We start from the raw sequence: 20,055 nt of genomic DNA, 5'->3' as shown, positions 1-20,055 counted from the left end.
TTTAATGCTTCTAAGTTTGTCTAAATACCATAAATACATAATAATGGACTAAATGGTAGAAAAACTAAGGGAAGAAAACAGTACATGTACATGTATAAGCAACCTGAAATTTTACACGTCATGGTAGGACAATCCTCTTTATATGCCAATCACTGATATGCCCTGATTTAAGCAAAAAATGTTCAATGGTGATTTTTTTTCTTAAGAAAAAAATTCATTTCATATCAAGTGAAACCAGTTTCTCATCAAATGCCATTTGGGCAAAATTCCAGGTTCCAATAAAGAGAAGATTTATGGGACTTTTAATCAAGTATCTAAACAAAAAAATATGTTTATGTACTAGAAGTTACAAACCTGTTAGTTCTAGAAATGCTTCCTTTCTGTTGATTTCCTCGTCTGTCACCAGCTGAAAGTAAACAAATGATGAATTCCTTCATGTGATATAATGTAAAGAAATCTTAGCTAAATACAGTCCAACTACATACTTCTGAAAAAAGGACCATAAGGACAATCTGTATAACATTCAACATCATTTTACACGTAAAATAACTGAAGTTCCTCAAACTGTTAATGTAATAAATAACATTTTCTCATTGAAACCAAGAGAATTTTTTTTATCAAAAATTTATTTCTCAAACAATAATGAATCCTTTGTCCGATAGACTTACTATCTAAGAAATTTAGATTACATGCACTTCAATTATGGCTATAATTTAACATAATTACATTAAGGTAATATCCCTAAATAAAAAGTTTGCAGTACTAGCTTAAGCAGCAGATTGCTATCTGAATAAAAATATATCATTCTTCAATGCTGGAACCTCAATAATCAATGTTTTATTCAAAACATTTTTAGTATATCTTGGTAAAACCTTGATTATTTTCCTAAGATTAAGTTAAAACATAAAATTATTCATTACACTATCTATCTGTTAATAAATTTGTAAAACTAAGAGTTGCATAAAATAAAGTCATCACATATCTTAAAAGTTGTTTATATATTCAAGTATAAATAAAGAAATTAATATGGCATGCTTCGACTGTTTTAAAACAGCTTCATCATATATTGTATTTAAACAGAATGGTTAATCAGTGTCACAGTTATAACTTTAAAAAATGGCAACATATTTTAAAATTATTTTTCATGCAACATTCACTTGTTTACTGAAGCAAAGTCAGATCTTACAAGTTTAGTCCCTACATCAGAATCATGTTTGTTAGTATCTACACATACATGTATTATAATTAAACCTATTTACAATTGATCAAATTATATCAGGTGGTACTAACTCAGCATGTTTTAAAGTGAACACAAATATTGCCTTGATTTAATCTTTGTCCCAGACAAAACAGTCATGATATAAATCTGCTGAAATAGTTACTCTAATGCATGTCCTGATTTTATGTCTCATTTTTCACACTAAACATAATCTTTGATTTAAATTCCTTTGAACAATTTGATTATCTATAGGGTTACTATTCTGGTCACTGGAGCAATAATATTAAATGTGTAATACTCCTATGACACATGAATTATCACCTAGATATTAAGTACATATAGTATGAACATTGTTTTAGCCCTATCACACTAGTTTGGTTGGCGTACTAAAACAAGTGATTTTGTTATGGAAAGACAACAAATGACTCTAGCACCAATATCATATACAATCATTAGTATAAATAATGAGCATATATCAAGCAACAACAACATTCTACCTGTAAGAACTGTATGGACAAGTTTATTATTCTAAATTAAACAATATACATAGCACACCATTAGCTGTCCAAAATGAACTTATAAATATATATGTATATGATATCCCTTACAATCCAAATCATGTTCTTCTCTCCTTCTTTGCTTCCTTAATTCTGTATGAATTTAATAAAAAATTAGCAAATACTAGCACTGTAATAAACCTCAAATGATTTATACTTCAACATGGTCAGAAAAGTTGAAAATGAAGTTATCAACAAAAATATTTATCACATTAAAAAGAATGTAATATGCACTTCATTATTTGACACCAGTAATGCATAAATGTACAAATTTTATTAAACAAAACTTCAAGTTCACAATTTTTTAGTTTTTTTTTAAAAGATATTATGCCAATGATATCCTATCCTTAAAATATCAAAAATAATTTTTAATAAAAAAAATTGTTTCATTAAATTGTTACTACGGTAATATGCACATCTTTATATAACTGATAAATGTACTAAACTTCAGTCCAACTGCATCTAAGGATTGTGTTGTGAATAGTTTCTTTATTTCTAAGTTCCAATTATCTTTTATTTATGAACGAAAAAGACAGTAACATTATTTCCCGAAATTTGTAATGTAATAATTGCTACGTTGCCACCGGAAGCGGCAACTCTTGTATGGAATGTCTAGAAACTAAACGTATAGAAAGTTGATCGTCTTATACTTGTTTTTCACCGCTCAATATTTCCTAAAAGATTGTTTTTAATTTTTGACCAGGTTATGAGAAATAAATAACTTAGGACTTGGTTAAAAACTTAAAAACAATCCTTATAATTTAATTTCATTAAAATTTGTTCCTTCATTAAAGCTTTATTTAGTTTGAAATTATCTGAATTGCCAACTGAGGACCGATCAACATTAACGACACAGTACCAAGTTAGTTAATGAAAAACAACCTATCTTGCCTAGGTGAGAAACAAACATTTAAGGAATGTGTCTAATTTTCTAACAGGTTATACAAAATAAACTGGTTTACATCAGTTTATACTTAAAAATTGTAAAACTGTTTATAAAAAGAGTGAACTGGCCAAAACCTGGTTGTTGACTATAACCTTTTCAAAAACTAGAAATGTTCCTGATAGTATAACTTCTAATGGATGACAGTCCAAATATTAATGATTTATTCCTAATCAAAACATTGTTTTGTTATGGATTATTTGTATCGTAGAGTGCAGACCAATTAATCAAGTCTGTTCTTTTCTATTTGTAATACTGAGAACAAATAATGAACACATAAATTAATCTAATACATATTCCATTAGGATTTCATTAGTTCAGGAACAAAATGAACATACAGACATTGAACCGCCTTGTTAATTCTATACTTCCATAAATCATGAGGAACAAACATGGAAGCATAACATGGCATATACATAATATAAATGTATAGTTAATATATCTCAATAATAATAAAAAAAAAAACCTCATTATTATCATTTTATCTTTCAATAACCTAAATGAAATTTAAATAGAAAGATTTCAGTTGTAAAATGAATATTATTATTATATATTGTTCAGATAGTGTGAATAAAGTCTAGTGTGTAAGTAAAGAAACAATGTAATGTAATGGTAGCCTGCAACTCACAATTATACATATTTAGCATACTAAAACATGTCAAAATTGCTGTGCAATGAAACTGGCATGTGAAGAATATAACAATATTAAGAAAACTAAATGTTAAAATAATCAGAAGTAGGAACAAAAAATCCCAACTGCAGCACAGCAAACAAAAAGGAGAAGATATTGTATTATATACCTGGGTAGCCTGACAAAAGGAGAAGATATTGTATTATACATGTATATCAGGGTAGCCTGTCAGAGAAATAATGAGATATAATACATTTATAGAGTACAAGGAGAAAGTCAAGAAAGTGACATGTAACTTCACGATACAATTTCAAACCTTTATTTATTTGAAATTCAGTTATTGTCTTGCAAAATGTAAAATCCTTAAGTTGAATTATTTATCTTTTACATATGCTGACAAAATTTTCTCTATGCATCCACATAAGGTGCAAAGCCTTCATATCAAATTTCATCTAGTTGCATTAAACTGTTGAGTAAAAGTTGTACATAAATGGAACGGGGATGGATGGACAGACAGATAGAAGGAAAAGGGATTTCCTCAAACTTTGGTTTACAAGGAGTATGAAAAGACCTTGTTCCTATATTACATTTGTATGATTAACTAAATAACAAGAGTATTGATAAAACTAGATTTACCATAATGTCATCTTAAAGTTTTGGGTAGCCAGCTGATGATTTTCTCTAAATCCTACGAAACATATTTGATACCCTGCAATGTTGTCAGGTAACACAGTGTATGCACATAAAATATCGGAACGATAAAAAAGGGCTGTCAACAGTTTAAAGCAGCATAACTGGAGAACTAAAAATGGATTTTGCAGAAAACCAAACTCAATCTATTTTACAGTATTTTGATAACAATTATGCAAAGTTTGAAAAAAATCTCTTGTTCAGTTTTCATGTAACCATCTTGAAATTACAAACATTAAGGATGACCATTACTAAAAACTGGGAGTACAACTCAGTGTAACAGAAAGTGGAAATTCCAAGTGTATAACAGTTTTAAGTGACACATTTCTTGATATCTAATTTATTATACATTTATGTAACTTTTTTATTGAACTAGCCATTGATTTATGTTCTCAGAAGTAAATTTGTTTTTTTATTAAAAGTTCTTATCCACACATGAAATAGGTCAAAATTTTAGGACCTATACAATGGTTAACTCCATGATGATTTAACACTACCTATTTTTCTACATTGAATTCATTGCCATTATAAAGCCAAAGCTAAGCTCATTATACACTCTTTTCTGAAGTTTTAATTTTCCAAGATTAATTTAATAAAACAACAATGTGCATGCATTTCATTATCACTGAATATTCTTAGATACAAATGTATATATATTCTAAGTAAAATATGCCAATATCTATGAAGTATCCTTACCACTAGATGTTAACTTCTTAGTTATTTTTGGATATTTGGCAAACTTTACATAATAGTAGGACTCGTATTCCATAATGATGGTTTCCAGATCAATGTTGTCACACACTTCATACTTGTTGACATCAATGTTGGTTTCTCTTCCCAAAGCTTGTGCTGCCTCCACATATCTATATTAAAGTACATGAGAGTTAAAGTCATCAGAGTAATTTTCTCATTTGTTTATATCTACCATGAGATTGAAATGATTAAGTTCACCAGCAACAAAAATTACTGGTATACAATTTCTTTCCAATCATAAACAATCATAGGAATCCAAAAAACATTGTGCTAACAGAGCTCTGGAAGGAAATTTGCTAATACATTTATAGTTTTTGTCCTATCAATATCAGCCTATAATTTCATGGCAATCATAAATGTGTACAGACAATAACAGTGCACTGACTTGACATTAAACTGATACACGGATGAGGCTTAGAACCATGGGAAAATGCAGGACTGTGCCAAGCATTTCCATCAGTTTGAGCTGACTTTGTGTCAGTGCAATGTTATTGTCTTTATACTGCTACAAAATTTTAATAGAAAAATGATGCTTAACTTAGCAAGAAAATCAACATTTATTATTCAAAGCGGACAACATCCTGGCAACTTCAAAACAATGTAACATTCGTGACATCACAACAGAAAGTTATATTTACACAGTGAGTGTATATCACTTGTTAATACATGTATACAGTCAATGCATTCTGACTTCCTCAAACAGAAAGGTTGCAGTATAAATGTAATTTAATCCAAAAAAGTACAATTTATGAATTAATTGTGGTTAATTTTCTGTTGTATGATTAACTGGGTTTAGTATACTTATGGCGAGAGAACCATCAATATGTATCAAATCAGTCTAGGAAACATTAGCTAACTTTGATGATTAAATACAAATTGAATCTTGGTTTTTTCCAAGAAAGGGATGGTCAAAACATGGCACCACAATGTTAACGAAAATGATGTAATCAGCTTATCAATATCGGACAATTTGACCCATAGTTGTTTCGGATCATGAAAATACACAGTTCCTAACCAAAGCTAGACATTTCGGCCCATACATATTTCAGACTATGACATAAGATTTGATATTTTACCATTTTGGAAGTAAATAATAAGAGTACCGACAAAAGTTATGAAAGGTGTTTGAATTAATATTTTTCTTTGGGAGTGATTAAGGTTTCACCTTCCTTATGTTAACACAATATCTTGCAATGCAGATTATATCCTATCTTAAAAAATGTTTTGAAACTACATGAATAAATACATACCCTTCTTCATACATGTAATTCAAAACCAATATCAGGAGATTTTTCTTTCTAGTGTCAGTCCTTAACTCATCCTGAAAAATAAGTACAATTACGATTTTGTCATGGGCTTATCTTTTTATCTTCAAAATGCGATTGAAACTTATACTAAAATTATATAATTTACAGCACTTCATCACCAATGATCAATTCACACAGTTTGTCAACAATGAACTTATGTCTGCACTGGATACTGCTGTATTTCTTGTGTGTAACTTCCATGTGGTGTGTTTAACACTAGAATTTAAAATTTCCCATGCTTTCTAGTGTCATCATATATCACATACGATAACCTCAGAGTAAACCCAGTTTGTCTAGCAGTTAAATTTCACTTTCAGTCCATATTATTGTTGGCATGTGGAGTTTGAATGTACACATCCTTGTTTTAATTACAGGTATTTGATGAATTACCAGTAGTGTTTATTTATTGGATTCATCTTTCATTAAGCCACTCTAGAGCAGTAAAAAGTGATATGCAAATTCTTACATGTAACGAAATTCATCTAAAAATTTATTGTACTGACCAGTATAGAAACTTTTGTCATGGCACAATGTTTCAAAGGTATTTTTTTATTGCAGTGATTTTTCATCCCTTATTTTGGTTACAAGTTTAGGCTCCATTCCCAAAGAGAAATATTTATCAAATTCCACAAATTTCAGCAGTGAAATTCCCCATGGTGACTCTGAACATTGTCACAAGATTTGTATTCAAAACTACTCTACTATACAGTATCAATTTTTTTCATCCAGAGGTCACTTTGTGGACTTTAATTAAGTGGAAACTGTAATGTTTCTCACCAAGGATTTTTATTAAATTTTTTTTTTTTTTTTTTATAAAATACTGTATAAAATCCTTACCCATTTGTAAACAGACTATTTCCCAAAGTTACAATTTTCATACTTGGCTCCCAATTGCTTCGAGCCTAGACCCCTTCCCAAATACAGCAGGAAAATTAATGCATCGATACTACTTAGTTCTTCACAAATAAAGCTCTTTCAGGTAGAAATAATCATCATAAAACCCTTCATTCTTTGAAAACAGAAACCTGTACCACTGTAATTAAGCAGGCCTGGGGTCAATTACACAACTATGTAATGCATTACATTCCACAAATATATTATAGATTCAATACAGCTAACTTTTTTTGCAGAAGGCCATGCAGAAGAAATATAGTTTTCATCAATTTTTGAACATGGTGTATTGAAGGGTATTACATTTTTCATTAGATCATCATTAGTGTTTTGAAGTTTTGTTACTTTGAAAGCACTTTTCAGGACTGAATATTTTCCTGGAAATACTGAAAAAGTTTTTCTTTTATAACTGTTCTTATTCATTGTTTATATTAGACGACCTTCAATGAATGGTCTTCATTAAGTCTAACTAGTCTACTATAAAAATTCTTGTTCTGTGTACACTGTCAATATAAAATTTGCTATTTAATAATGACTAGCATAAGTTACAACTTACAGCTTGTCAAAAAAGGATGAAATACAGAAATAAGAAAGACCAATTGTAATGTTAATGTAATTGAAAGTTATGGGCATTACTGGTCAATTTTGTAACGTAATGCATTACATCATCATTACCATTACAGAAAATTATAACAATTACACATTACTTAATCATTATGTTGAAAATGGCCACATTACCATACTTTACCATTACCCGAGGCCTGCTCTCAAAGGGAGCTAAATTGTAGAGAAATAAAAAAAAATGGTGTAATAGAGCTAATATGCTATGGGCCTTTAAAAAATTCAGCAAGAAGCTTAGGGGTTTAAAGCATGAAATGAGTCAGGCTGCATATTTGATAGTAGGAGATGCTTCTATGCATATTTGCAAGAACCACAGATCTCTGATAGGGTTCTGGGTGAACTTAGAATGTGTTAGTCACTAGACAATGGCATTGTAATGAGTACATATAAAACAAAATTCTGTTGGGAAAAGTAAACAAGAAGTATTGGTGGAAACAGAGAGACTCTGAATACTTTCACACTACATTGAAGCCAGACAGTTTGGATTTTTTAATTTTAATTGTAGTGTCAGTCCTACCTACATTTTTGTAAAGGTACAGGTTAGAAATATTATTTGTGTTTAAATTAAAAACTATAGCCAGTGTCCATTCTACAGCTGACATACTCCCAAACAATTAGAGTAGAAAAATGCTCTTGGACCCACATGGGTAAGTAGGCAAGAGCATTAACACACCAGCCCAGCCCAGCTCCTAGCAGGACATACTCCAGAGTTATTCGGTCAGATATCCGAAGACTGGGCTCCGCTACTCCCATCTACTAACAGACATAACTGTCTTTGAAATTGACACCAGCCATGAATAGTAAAAATGCTGGTAGACATGCAGAATTTGGCTAACATTCAAGGGAACGCTAAATATTTCTTTAAATTTTTTTAGCTTGTGCTTGTTGTCAGACATTTTTTAAATGGCAAAGACTGGATGTAATAACAGGATCTATGAAACGGATGGTCACGCAAATTCTGCAAGGATAGTCAAGACTGTAAAAATCCCCATAGATGGAAGCCAGTGTCAAGTAAGATCTTTAAAAGAGTACATTATAAGCGAGCAAAGTCTGCTCTTAAAGGTATAGAAATTTGTCTAAATTTTTTTCACATTGACCACTTAAGAATCTTGAGTAAAAGCAAAATGCTACGTCTCTACCTATTGAAGCATTGAAATGTATATAAACAAAACAACTGCTAAACAAAACATTTCAAAGACCCACATGCAATTGATTGGAATTCCTCGGACATCATCAATAAAACTTACTACAGATTGTGAAGAAAAGCATTCTTCGCCAAACCAGGAACTGTGTTACTGACAAAATTACAAATATTTGGCATATCTTTTGTCAGCTCCCCAGTTGAAATTATCCTAAACCAAATTTTTCACAAATGGTAAGACATGAAATCCACCCTATTTAAAAGGGAACCTAATCAATGCTTCCTATCACTAAAGGCAACTGCCTTGGCCCTTCTTCATATCATAGTAAACAGAATTTAAGATTCCATTTCATGTTTGGGTTGCATATTTGATAGTAGGAGCAAGTCCCATTGCATATCATCTGGGTACATACAGAAATGTGTAACACATATCCTTATCTGTACCAACTTTTTCCTGTACCCATTTCTCTTTTGACCATTTCTTCATTATTACGTGTACTTTCCAACTGATATTTTGTACATATTTAAAAAACTGATATGATGGCTAGGCTAGAATCAATGACTTTTAAATTGTTTTTCAAAAATTTGACTTTTATTCGATTTTCAGTTTTCAAAAGTACCGAAATGTGTAACCCAAATTCCTGTACCCAAAATCAAACTCCAGTACTTTTGTTATTTGTACAATTATATCATATATTTCACATTAAAACACCACAATATTATTAAAATATTCAAGGGCGAAAAATTAAAATTGCAACAGATTAGTTTTATAAGACTTTCTTTTTCATTCTTGAAAGGTCATATCCATTCTTTGCTGGTATGGGGATATATGCTGCAGTACAGTATGGAATTAAAACTCACACCTTTCTTTTTTAAAATCAATATCAAATCTTTCAAAGCGTTATCCAAAGTATTAAAGTTAAGTTTTAACCTTTAAATTATCAGAAAAATGTAAATTTTGGACTGGAAATTGAGAAATAGTTAATTATAAGTCTGGAACAGTAACGTCCGGTTACACATTTCAGTGCTTTTGAGAGCATAAATCGACTGAATTAGAAGATATAACATTTCAAACTACAATTGAATTAAAACATCATTCAGAATTTCACAGAAAATTTGGTACAGGTTACACATTTCAGAGTGTACCTATTATTTGCAAGAATAGTGTTCTGGCCAAACTGGATGAACTATGGTCGTATGGATGTGTAACTGTAAGTCACTAGACAATGGCAAGATACTGAAACAAAATTATCAGTACAGTCAGTAGTGAGTACAGTTTTGGATGCATGTGCAAGTATTTTGACAGCATATTGTTCCGCTGTCTAGCAACTTCCACACTGACACAGAAGCCAACAAATATTTAAGAGAGAGAGTGAGACAGACAGTATCGGAGCTATGGCTATGAGTATGACAGTAACTGAGTAAGATGTCATTGACATTAATGAGTTTTTTTTCCATTACGACAATTGCATAAATCGAATTACCGCTTCTCTAGCTTGATTTGCCGTTCTAATGGCTTGGTAACTCAATTCCGACATGGGCCCATTCATTTTCATGTCTTTTCAGCAGGAAACATTTTTATAGATCGCAGACACGTCTGGTCGCGAAGAATAACAAATATGGAGGAGAACTGGTATCGTGCAAGTCTCCCTTTATCGAGATATTTTTTTATATTATTTTTTTTTTCATCAGATTTAAAGAATTGTTACATCAGCGAATTCACTTGATGATATCAATTATTAAGAGAAATCAAAAAGCTTTTTAAATTTCAATAAATAATATTTTTCACCCCTTGGAAAAAACAGAATTTGTGTCTTTTGACTGTTTGTATGTCATTGTGTAAAGGGTGTTGTAAAAATCGGTATCACTGAGATGTTTGTAAACAAAGAGCACCTGTCAAAAGTAGAGATGTAAATTCCTGCGTATTGACATTGTAAATGGAAGATTTTAATCTGAAGTAATTTATTTTTTCTATATGTTTAAGTGATTCTTTTTTTAGAATGTTTGCAAAATTTGTTTTCATTTTCAGCCGAAAAAATGGAAGTTTTTAACTGCATGATTTACAAATTACATTAAAAAAATAATTACAGGTCTATGATGCTTTACAATACATAATAGGTTGGAAATTCCTTTCATCCTAATGCAATGCAAATGTTGAGTAGGTTTTGCCTCTATAAGCTAACACTGTGGGGTACATCATACTCAAAATTCAATTTTTGGTTCTCTAGTCTAGGATCATTAAAATCAGTAAATTATATTTTCCAGGCAATTATCTCTGCTGCAAATATTATTAATTTGAGGAGGGCAGTGGTCTTTAGTGCAAGTGAAGTCCAAAGCAAAGATATCAGGTTCCCTTTTCAACAAATTAGACTCCATGCCATCATTTTGCCAAGTTTCTTTTAGGAATTTTTCATCAGTATATAAGTGGGAGATTCCAAATAATCGTAAGATTATCAGAAAAATTGTCAGGGTTCAGTGTAGATTGCAGGTGTTATCTAGATCTCTAACAGGAAGTAGAACAAAGACGTCTTTAAACTTTTTGTCTAGGCTGCATTTTTACTATTTTTTAAGCTTAATGTACCCAGATGTAGTGTTATGCTTAGACGAAAGTTTCTCAAGTGTCAGTATGATGAATTATTAGATGAATTTCTATACATTTAAGAGCGACCTCACTTATTAAGATCTAATCGCAGAATGTATAAAGAATTCCTTGATTATATATGTAAATTAAGCATGTTCGATTTAACACACTTGCATGTATTAGTCCATATTTTTATTATTATTATCATTATCTGAAAGTTAAGAGCAAAAACTTAAACAATAAGTTTTAAGTTTAAGTTTGATAATCAGTTTATACATCTCCTGGGTTAACCCATTTCTGATGTTCAAAATGTTATTTGTTAGACCGAGGTACTGATCTGGAAAGACAACGCTAATGTTATTTATATAAATATAAAATAAATATATTCATTTCTTTTAATATTTTACTTTTCACTTCAGTATATTATGGCATATTTTTGTCATTGTTTAATTTTTAAACCCTTGAATGAAGATCAGATGTCAATTATTTGCCATTTTTGGTGTTGTAACCTACTTCTGGTGCAGAGATTTCTCAAGTGGGGAGCCATATGGGATACAATACAATTCCACTAAATAAATAGAAATATGCTAGTATTTTTTCATGAAAATATAGCATTTGACAATTATGGCTATGTACATTGTAGAATCTATTTCTTAAAAGAGACATACATGTACATGTATTTATATTTGGGAATTTAAACACTTTGCTTTTTTAGGCAAATTATTTCAAAATGATGTTTATCTTATTTCAATTCCTTTTCAAATAATTTTTTGATTGAAATTGATTTAGGATTGAAATCATTTAGAAATTTCCTTTTTATCACTTGAAATTAACATACATGTATGTACTTTAAGATGATCTCTATCATTCATCATCATATCCTCTTAGAGTTGTGCAACACATAAGGCATCCACCAGGGTCCTCCATCCACCTCTGTCTTTTGCCTTTCTTTCCATTTCATCCCAACTGATTCCATTCATTTTCATCCCCCCTTCTAACGTCCTTCTCCATGTACCCTTTGGTTGTCTAAATCATAAATTAAATCATTTATACATTTGAACAACTTTCACAAACTCAACAAAAAAAGAATGTCCAACAAACAAAAATCTAAAAGTTTCAATGTTGGAATTATTTATCAAATATTGGAAATATTAGTAACAAAACAATTCTTGAAGGCAGATTTCAAAGGGTCATATTGTTTTTCTTCATTTTGGAGGTATCTGTAAATAATTAAATATTCCAAATTATCTTAATTTTGTCCATTATGAACTTTTCTATTGTTAAGTACAGCTCTACCTAAAAACCAGGCAGAGGCTTATAATGGTGACTCAAACAATTCTTAATCCCCAATTTTTTTTTATTGAAAATCCTTCTGTAGGCCCCATAGAAACTGTATTAGGAAATGTTTGTGCAGTAAATGTAGTTCACTGGAGATATTAAAACTTAAATTTGGTTATGTTCAACTACAGAAAAATTACAGGAAAATTTTCGCCAGAATTTTAACACACAAAATATTTTACAATTAGTAGCACATTCAAGGACATGAACTTAGGAAGAGTTGTTTTTAGAACCTAACAAATGTATTTATGCAGTTTTATTGATTGTCTTAAGATACGAAGAACTACCCTCTGCCTGGTTTTTAGGCAGAACCATACTGGTTAGGTTCTTGAAGATGGATCAACATAGAAAGATACTTAAACATTGTACATTAAATTTTTCCTGAACTTAATTCGTTTCTTTTAATATAAGGAACAAAATTAGAAAAGACTCCGAGAAGATGATATAATTTTTACTGAAACATGGTCTTTAACTATAGAACAAGGTATTTTAATTACTTTGAATTTTTTATAAAAAATAAGTATGATATGAATTTTGAATTATTTTGGATTTAAGAAAAAAAATTCAAAAAATATTATAAAACTTACCCCTGCTAAGGGAGGTTAGTCATGACTAAGGGAATTAGTAAGTTTTCCATGCCTTTTGTTATGGAACTAACCTTACCCCTTAGTCATGCCGGTATGACTAACCTTCTTAGTAAGGGTTATTTTTACAAATTATTTTGGTTGTCATTTTCTAAATTCCAAAATAATTCCTAATTCAAATAATACCTTGTTTAAATATAATTCATATAAATTTCAACTGTAATGAGGGTTAGTCATGCCATCATGCCTGAAGGAGGTAAGTGCTAGTAATTTTCACATGCCTTCTGGTATATATATGTAAGACTCGGAACCGCGATGGAAGACGAGATATGATGGTCGCACAGAAGTGCGATGGTTGTACGCCGAAGCTGGTTTATGATCACGCTGAACTGCGATGGTTAGACATGATTATTTTCTGCCAATAGCAATGCATAAATGCGTTGGCCACTACAATAAGGTGCGGTTTTGTTGTGTACTTCACTGAAATATTTTGACTATCATGTAGATTTTTTCCGTTGATACCATAAATATACGATTATCTTGAAATTCTACCGATATGATATTAGTCTACATGCAATCAGAAAAAAACTGCTTTCATTTCGTTCATACTTCCAACTATAGAGGAAATTATAAACACAAATTTAATAATTTTTCTCCATTTTTTTCCTACACCCAGTTGAAAATTGAATAAAACTGGCAGTCTCTTAGAAGGACGAGTACTCTTTAATATGAAAATATTTCTTGACTAGCTTAGCTATAGAATGGTTGTGGATAGCTTTAAGACTTCTGTATTAGTGTATAAACTACATGTACTACATACAAACTGATCTATAGTACCTGTAGAATCTGCAAATACAAATGTAATGTTGTATAAGACATTGCTTTTTTCTGCATGTGTGTCATCATATACACTACTGCTAAGGTTATCAAAGAATGATTGATGCTACAGAGGTCTTACTAGATTTGATGGATTAACGGACTATACGTAATATGAAGAGAAACGTGTCAGTCTGGTCCATCCGAACTTCGACATTCTATTACAGTTTTAACTTGTATATTGCAGTTTCTATTTCGCCTTTCAATTATAGAATACGCTCCATGATTCATTGTGAAATCATGTGTTACTTTTCAAAAGGAAAAATTCCATGATATCAAAGTTATAAAAAAGCAATATTTTTTTCTGATTTTTATACAATTGTACATGTAACAAAGTTGTCCTGGTAAATATTTTAATTATATCTGTTATAGTTTTCATGATGCATAAAATAACACTTTCAATATCTGCTATCTTTTGTAACCTATAGCTACAGTTTATGTTTCTCGCATTACCTCGAGTATTGTAACGTATGTTTTAATTTTTTTGATACTGCATTAAATACATGTACTGTTAACACTCAATAATTATCATGATGCATGCTACATTTGTTTAAACAGCCAACAATATACTAGCTACTCTCATGACTTGCCTTTCAGTTTATTAGTTTTCTCTGTAACATTGTACGCGCTTATGCACGTAAAATTTCGTGGTGACGTTAGTGTACCAACACAGTTCCGCGTCGTTGCGTTAAACATCAAATGTACTTCAGCGTTGACCATCGCAGATCAGCACGACCAAAGCACTTCGGCGTCCCCATCACACTTTTGAGTTTTACAGATATATATATATATGTTTTATTATTATAATGCAACCTGATTTATCATTCTATACAACCATGAATACAAGTACAGTCAGCCTTTGAAGGCCTATGATGCACTATCTTATTGTAAACAATATTGATTAACTGATAATACAGCTAACCTTACCCCTTAGCCATACTGGTGTAACTAACCCAAACTATTTTTTTTACTCTTTTTCTGAATTGTATCTTTTATAGTTTTATACAACTACAAGAAATTTGCAGTCACGTAATGTTATGGTACTGTCATTGTTCATGTTGTAGTTCATAGACACTTGGTTTTCATTTGATAAGTTGAATATTAGTTGATCTTTATGAAGTTTTTTTACAAGGTTCTAAACCACAAAGGAAGGTCAGTATTGATTTTAGGGGTTATGGTCCCAACAATTTGGGAATTACTGGTCAATTGGGGTCAAAAACAAGCATTTTATAGAATTTAAATTAAAGCATAGGAGCATCTATGATATTGTTTCACAGTATTCTACACTACAATAGTCAGACTTGGATTGATTTTGGGGGTTAAGATTTGATTATATCAGAAATTAGGGGCCAAAAAGGAGCCCAGAATCATGCATTTTCCTGATTCTAGATAAATTGACTATAAGTGAATTAATTTCTTTGAAATTGTATTACAATGTATCATACACCACTGGACTGGGATTGTTGTTGTGGGTTAAGATTTGAACCTTTTTGGAATTATGAGCCAAAAAGGGGTCTATCAAAAACAAAACATTTTCCTTGTGTCCAGACAATAACTTGTGTAAACGTGAATGGATCTCGTATAAATTTTACTGCAAGGTGCCATAGCACTATTAGTGACTAAAGGAAGGCTGGAATTAATATTTTTAGTTTTTAGTGAGTAGAGCCAAGTAAAAATTAGGGAGCAGAAACTGCAAGGTGCCATACCTCTACAGATTTGAGGTTTTGACTGGAACCATTTAGGAATAAGGGCCAAAAAGTGACCAGTCTTTGATTCTGGTCAAATATTCATCCTGTGTGAAATATCTTATCGTAATCAAAATTCAAAAGAATTTATTGTTTACAATTTATTAACTTTTTGTTTACAGGTTTTAATGGTACAGTGGACAAAAATGGATACTACGTTCTCAAAACGGAAGGATGGTTGTAATATGGACTGTGATTCAGTCACTCTGAAAAAAGCACGTTATTCTTGGCAGATAAAACGAAGTAATAAAGAAGATTTCTCTAGTGTAACTGATGTTGTTATCTGTGACAGTGTTTCAACATGTCAACACTGTAATTCAGGGGGAGGTACTTCTATGTGTGAATGTAATCTTAATAAATTACCGTGTGCAGATGATGGCAAACTGGAGAGAGAAATGGAATGCTCTGTTACTGTTAATTCTAAACATGAACAACAGAATCTGAATGTATCATCCTCAATTGAGTCCTCCTTCTGTAATAAGACAGAAAATACCAATTCATCTCCATTTCAAACACCCATGACACCAATATCATCAGTACAAGAGGGCTGTAGTAGTATCTATAATGTTTCTAGAACAAGTAGTCCACTTAGTTCTAATTTCAACTTTAGTTTTGATGGACAAGACTCTGATTTACCTAAGGAAGATGGAAGAATTTCCGTTATGTCAGGTTTTTCAGATGCCACTAGTCTTATGGCTCAACCATCTAGCACCAGTGTTGACCCTGAAATTGAGGAGGAAGGACTTTTAATCTCAAGTCGACAAAGAGAAGAGGAACTTAATTTGTACTTGAAACGATGGCAGAATCAACATATTGCTAAATCTATAGTTGACAATGCAATTAACAAGACTCTTGAGGAAATGGGTGTGTCTCCAGAGCCTCAGCAATTTGTGACAAACTTAGTTGAAAACCATGCTATATCTGAGGCCATAAAATTACAAGGGCTCATTCCTCAGACATCATGTAGTAACCCAGTGACTGTGTTATCTGATCTCGCTCATTCATCAAGCTGTCTTCTGTCAGTATCTTCACACAATAGAACTGACCATACACCAACCAGTAATACAGGGTCATCCACAAATAGTAATGATCTCCTTGATCATGCAGTTTCTGTTGCCATAGGATCCAAAGGACTATCATTTTATAATCAGGGACAGGGAACATAGCTTATATTGTATATTTTACTGAACATAGCACAACAAAATCAGAGCAAAGCAGCAAAGTTTAAAGTTAGCATAATTTCATTAATTTTAGTTTATGCAAGGAATCATAGATTGGTACATATAACCATTTTGTGTCATACTGCTTCAAGTAACAATAAATCATGCATATTTTGAACCAGTTTCATAATCTCAGTCCTAAGTTATTGCCATCATTTTGCATTTGTGTCTTCTTAAAACCTGATTTCTCTTTCTCTCAAGCCACTGTATTGCCAAAAATTCTCAAATGAATTATATCTAAGATTTCTGGAAGAAAAATTTTGCTTTATTTGACATAAGATTTTCTTCTAATTCTATTCAGGTTTTTAAAAATACTACAATAATATGTTGAACATATTTCCAAGTTATTGTTTGTTTTTATTTAAGTGATATTCAGAGAGCATGAACATACATGTATATTCAGTTGTGCAAGTTTTGTTCAATCATGAAACTGGAGACTTGAAAATTGGTATATTAATGCACCTAAGGACTGTTAAAATTACTTGAAACTTCATAAATTATGTGATATTTTGATAAGATCAGGCTCATTTAGTTCTTGTTATTAATAGTTTATTGTTTTAAAATATGCATAATAGTTGTATTTCAGTAAAAGTTTAATTGCTCTGTGTATCTTATATACAACAAACTGATCATAGGACCCACTCTGGCCTCTCTTTTTCATTCACTTTAGCTAGATAAGAAGGTTCAATGATTGTTTTTTTTATTATGTAGAACTTAAACTTTGTGTAAATTTTTCATATATTGTTAAAAGCAAGTCTGCAATGGATCAATTTTTATTTTGTTTTAACATAATTGATTATTTTTTAATTGATCTTCATATAGTACATTAAAGTGTTATGATTGACATTCATTTACTGTAACATGTTAAGGTAAAGGATAGGGCCTTCATCTATTAGTATGATTCATTGAATTAATGTTGTGTTGCTGAATGAAAACATTTTTATCATTGGATAAAATAAAAAATGTAAAAAAAAAACATTTTTTATTTGAATGAATGAATGTTAGCTATTGCAGTCACTTTGCATCTGTCATTTTTAATTTCTGTCATCAGTATTTTTTTCATTAAAACACTAAGAAAATCATTCATTGAAAATGTACAAGCATCAAAGGTATCTACATGTACATGAACTTCGAAAATCAAATAAATTATAATAATTGAACACTAAACATAACCTGCAATGCAATTTTCGGTAAATGGGGCCATAGATTTTACTTACAACCCCAAAGGTATAAGCTATAAGCGGTACAGGTAAAATATTCATCAATTTGGAGGGTTGTATGAAGGTCACATTTGGATCTAGTTTTATGATGACTTTTAATCGGGTTTATTCTGCTTGAAAAGCAAAAAATGACAATTTTTGCAGTTTTAGGCTATCTTGAAAACCATAATAAATAGAAAAGAACTTAAGTGGAAAAAATGATCTTGAAAGCAAGAATAACAATATCTCTTTAGGTAAATATGAGTCAGTAACTCTTTGTAAGAGTTATTCTCATGATGGGCCCAAATCAAAGGTTTTTGCTGCTTTAATCAAATACACAAAAATTGCATTTATTAAATTGTATCAAGCTGTCTTCAGTCACAGTGTAATCTGTCAGTGGCCATTTGATAAGTGAATTCATCTCTTTGAAATTATACTGATGGACATACATGTATCACAAAAGGAAGGCTGGAATGTACATGTACTTACGGGTTGTGACTGACCTGATCATGTATGAATTATGTGCCAAAAGGGGCAAGAAACAAGATTTTTCCTCATTTTAGATCTTTCTTTGAAAAAAATTGAGTAAAATTGCTAATAGATCTCTAAAATCATACTACAAGGTTTTAGGAATCAGAGAATAAAAAGGGACCAGAAACTTTTTTTCTGGTTTGCTGACATTAAGCGAGTTAAAGTGTATGTATCATTATACCTGTATCACATGGTTTCATACCATGAAAAAAGATATTGGAATTGAATCTTGGTGTTATGAAACTTAGAAATTAGGGGAATTATGGACAAAAACAAGTTTCAGTTTTGCTAAAGAAAAGTTCAGTAATAGTGTCGATTATTATGATTTTGTACTAAAAAGTTTCTCATAAAAAAAGGAAGGTAACGTGTAATATTAATTTTTAAAAGTTTAAATTTAAACAGTGCTTTTTTTTTGTTGTTGTTGTAAAGTTAACAAACTTTTGACGTTACTATATTGTTATTTGTTATACTGTAGAAGTTTTTTCATCACTCCATTCCAATCATACTTGTATTCTGGTAGTATCAAAATGTTTTGGATGTACCACTTATACTTTAAGAGTTACTGTCAATTTATGGTGTCCTTCCATTTACAACTTTTATGTTAAAGTTTTCTTTGCAATTATTTATCAGATCCAGTTGATAATTTGACAGCTTTCCATATAGGTATGCTATATCATATTATTCGATTTCAAACTGAATTAATGTCAACTTTTTGGTGATTACTTTTATTTTATCCATTTTGACTGGCAGTATCCTTCATTGTGCTTTGCTCTCAGTTTTTCTAGCTTTTTCATTAATTTTTCTGATTCTGTTGAAAAATATTGAATGTCTGCATGAATGGATGAATACTCCTGATCTTTAAGTTTTTGAAGTTGCCAATATAGTGATTCAGGCTCTTTATACTGTTTTTATAAGCATAGGGTTGAATAAGACTTTTGACTTTCAGATTGATTTGTTTCATACTATTTTATGTCTTCTTTAATGAAGATAAATTCTTCAAAATGCACTGTCTATAAATGTACCCAAAATATTTTATGTGTAAACTCAGAAAAAGACCAAGGAAAGAGTGCTTGTGCAGAGTGATTGCTTTAAAGATCTTCAAAAATTTTTATATTAAAGAGAATGGATATGGTGAGTATATTGAAAAAGACAACAACCCCAATGGGATGAAAATTGTCAACTCAAGGCCACCCATCGGTCTTCAGTGAACAATGAGGGAACCCTCACA

The 20,055-nt window shown here is 31.0% G+C and overlaps 2 protein-coding genes across 15 annotated transcripts in view; one reads left to right on the top strand and one right to left on the bottom strand.

Moving 5' to 3' along the window:
* LOC148622900 (katanin p60 ATPase-containing subunit A-like 2) overlaps positions 1-10,396 on the bottom strand; it is a 29,096-nt gene extending 18,700 nt beyond the window's left edge. For 7 of the 14 annotated variants that reach the window (XM_088573203.1, XM_088573199.1, XM_088573201.1 and 4 more), the window contains exons 1-5: positions 10,238-10,396; positions 6,044-6,114; positions 4,737-4,903; positions 1,828-1,869; positions 355-406 (exon numbers count right to left, since the gene is read on the bottom strand). In XM_088573203.1, coding sequence (XP_088429329.1) covers positions 355-406; positions 1,828-1,869; positions 4,737-4,903; positions 6,044-6,114; positions 10,238-10,309 — 404 coding nt within the window. In that variant the 5' untranslated portion in view covers positions 10,310-10,396. The remainder of the gene's footprint in view (positions 1-354; positions 407-1,827; positions 1,870-4,736; positions 4,904-6,043; positions 6,115-10,237) is intronic. The other 7 variants (XM_088573209.1, XM_088573205.1, XM_088573207.1 and 4 more) reach the window with 2 other exon arrangements.
* A 195-nt stretch (positions 10,397-10,591) lies between these two features.
* LOC148622899 (uncharacterized) lies at positions 10,592-17,215 on the top strand. The gene is made up of 2 exons (XM_088573214.1): positions 10,592-10,710; positions 16,000-17,215. Exon 2 carries the CDS (start codon positions 16,006-16,008, stop codon positions 17,041-17,043), a length of 1,038 nt encoding a protein of 345 aa, XP_088429340.1. The 5' UTR covers positions 10,592-10,710; positions 16,000-16,005; the 3' UTR covers positions 17,044-17,215.
* Positions 17,216-20,055: the final 2,840 nt, after the last annotated feature.

Source organism: Perna viridis, chromosome 3 (genome assembly GCF_037379345.1).
Source record: "Perna viridis isolate PV_CMFRI_1.1 ecotype Kerala chromosome 3, ASM3737934v1, whole genome shotgun sequence".
Taxonomy (NCBI): Eukaryota; Metazoa; Mollusca; class Bivalvia; order Mytilida; family Mytilidae; genus Perna; species Perna viridis.
Note: the sequence above shows the minus strand (reverse complement) of the source record. Positions and strands in the feature narration are given on the sequence as shown.